The 2,895-nt window shown below is 40.1% G+C and overlaps 1 protein-coding gene across 1 annotated transcript; it reads right to left on the bottom strand.

Annotated features, from left to right (window-relative positions):
- Positions 1-1,246: 1,246 nt before the first annotated feature.
- On the bottom strand, positions 1,247-2,590 carry LOC121799107 (transcription factor MYC2-like). Its single transcript, XM_042198445.1, has one exon. The coding sequence runs from the start codon at positions 2,352-2,354 to the stop codon at positions 1,335-1,337; it is 1,020 nt and encodes a 339-aa protein (XP_042054379.1). The 5' UTR covers positions 2,355-2,590; the 3' UTR covers positions 1,247-1,334.
- Positions 2,591-2,895: the final 305 nt, after the last annotated feature.

Below are 2,895 nucleotides of genomic sequence, written 5' to 3' on the forward strand. Positions count from 1 at the left end.
AATACGTTGAACTTTCGTGCTCGCCATGGCTGCTGCTTGTGGTGGAATCGCTGCAAAATGTTCGTCGCGCTCCGTTTCCCTCTCTCTTGCTGCAAAAACCCTACCTACACTCTCCTTTTTGGGCCATAGTATTTTTCTTTATTGGGCCCATACATTTGTTACTGAATGATGGGCCTCAGGCCCTAGTTTTTTGATGTACGAACGAATTTAGTCGGAACATCAATTTTGACTTGGGGAAGGTACTAGTGAGTTGAAAATTGATGTAAAATAATGTGAATAGTGTAGGTGCATTGAAAGGAAATAGCTAGTACTATGTCATATTATATGGAATGACAAAATGAATATGTGTCATTTAGATATACTAAGATTTAGTATAGTACTACCACTCCTTGTGGATATGAACTTTTAGTGATCATTGCTATATTATGGAGTAGTTATATAATAAAATTATAACTTAATAAATAGTGTATCATTTTTTTTGGCATCGTTGTGATACGGATAGTTACGCTAATTAAGCTAAATATTGTTTATTCTATTCAAAACCTTAAGTATTATTCTTGATTCCAGTAGGACTTATGAACTTTAGCAGAGGCAAGATGGCTCAAAACCTCACCACTGGTATGTATGTCTTCATGATCATGCACTCGTCAAGCTAACAACGTAAAATTAGCACTTGTTGGAGGCAATCCAATTCAGTATATAATTTTGTTTTTTTTGCTTTGCTGGTTTGAATTTCTTGTTATTTTGTGTTTTGTTTTGTAGGAGCATTAACATTTATTGGGGGGCAAACCAACTCAGTACCTTCATTTTTTTTTTGTTTGCTTTGCTGGTTTTGATTTATTGTTATTTAGTACTGTCTTGTTTTAAATTAACACTACTTATTGGAAGGCAATCCAACTCTGTATCTTTCCGGTGTTTTTTTGTTGTTGCTGTTTTTGATTTCTTGTTATTTTGTGTCTTGTTTTGTAGGTGAAAAGATATTAAAAATGCAACAAAATTTTGGAAATAAAATAGTCCACTTGGTATGGAAAAAATACTTTTCAACCTAAATGTAAAATCATACGTGATCATATTTTTTGAATGGGCTATAGCTACTGCAATTTTATTTTAATAAAATTTTCTATAAAAGCTCACCATAGAATAAGTCTACACAATAATATAGTACTCCAATATAACTGAAATTGAGTAGAAAATGATGGTTATAATAGTGTTGAAAATAAGTACAGTAAATATGAAGACAATGTAGTAGTATTAAATATAAATGAACATGTAATTAATCCAACAATAGAATGAAACATGAGATCATACTATTATAAGATGTAGATCAGGTTTTACTAAAGCGAGGGTAACAATTTCCCAAGTATAGCTGCTTTAATAGCCTCCTCACTACACAAACCATCACTAACTCTAATAACAATTTCTTGATACATCACATTTCCAACTGCTGAGGAGCTCGCTCGATTCACTTTCAACTCCAACTCCCTCAGCACGTCCATCACTCCCGCGCAGGGGTGATCAACATCGTCGGATTGGACTCGGACCAACGCTTCCGCTCCTAAAACCTTCACCTCAATCTCCATTTTGTAGCCTCTGGTCCTGGCCGCGGATGATGCAGTGTTCCTAATTTTGACACATTTCGCTTCCAAGCTAGCGACCGTTGATTTGAGGTGGTTGATGTAGGTGACCGCGTCAACCAGCAGCGAGGCCTTGTCCATCTTCGACACGTTGGGGACCACGCTTCTCAGAGCGTAGAATCGCTGGTTCAGCTTCTCCCTTCGCTTCCTCTCCGCCGCCTGATGATTCACCGGAACCTTGTCCTTCCTCGGAGATCCGTCAATCTCCGGAGTCCGTTCCTTCTCGGACGACCCTGATGAGGAGGATTGAATCTGAGGATCGAAAGAGTTGGCGACCATGTAGATAAGCGACCAGTTCTCCTTGATCAAATCAGAGGAGCCTAATTCGACGACGCCGTTACAAGTTGGCACGAGAGCGAGGGTTCTGACGCCATGTAGCGCAGCTTCTTTGGCCCTCTCGGAGCCACAGAGGCTGAGCTGCTGGTGGCCGACCAGCCAGATATTCGAGGCGGTGGCGAGGGCTCGATAGACGAGGTCTTCGGTGGCAGCGAATAGTCTGGTGATGGAGGCCATGAAGAACCACTCGGACTCGGGTTTGGCGGTGGTAGGGGTGAAGTAGCCGGCGCCCCACGACAGGAAGGCGCCGTCCACGCCTCTGGATGCGCTCCAGAAGATGGCGTAGTCCCACCGCTCGCTCTGGCTTTGGAGAATGCGCTGGAGCTGGCTTTGGAGCGCAGACGGCGGAGGGAGGGAGTCTGGAGTGGGATAAGTTTGTTCCATTAATTAAGATTGATTTTATAAATTTTAAAATAATGTGTTGGTGGATTTTATTACTGTTGTAGGAGTATAAGTATATATATAGGACGTTATTGGAGTTGAGTTGCAAGGATTTTAGTTTTTAGAGAGAGAGATAAACATTTATCATGTGTAAATTGAGCACCCATTAAAAGTCCCAGAAAGGGGGAAGAACTTGGTGCAAGACTTCAAGTTATGAGCATTGTCAGAAGGCGCCACCAATTATTGTTGACGGATGATTATCTGTATGTGCTTGTGAACCAATCACAGGCCAACACGCAAACTTGTCAAAAGTACAGAGGAATTCAACACGGCTAAAAGAGGTTGACAACGATATTAAAATTCCAAGTAAATGGAACCACTTCACTTATGTTCAGCCTCCAAGTATGGGCTTATGGGACCCAAATATTTTAATGCATTATAAATTCAATCTTAACTATGAAAATTAACTTTTATTTTTTTATATTTAATGACATATTTTTTAAATAAAATTGTTCCAGCATCGATAATATGAAGCTTCAGTCTA

This window comes from Salvia splendens, chromosome 4, assembly GCF_004379255.2.
Source record: "Salvia splendens isolate huo1 chromosome 4, SspV2, whole genome shotgun sequence".
Lineage (NCBI taxonomy): Eukaryota > Viridiplantae > Streptophyta > Magnoliopsida > Lamiales > Lamiaceae > Salvia > Salvia splendens.

Excerpts from the sequence above, each read along its gene's own strand:
- LOC121799107 (XM_042198445.1), bottom strand. The coding sequence starts at position 2,354 with ATGGAACAAACTTATCCCACTCCAGACTCCCTCCCTCCGCCGTCTGCG.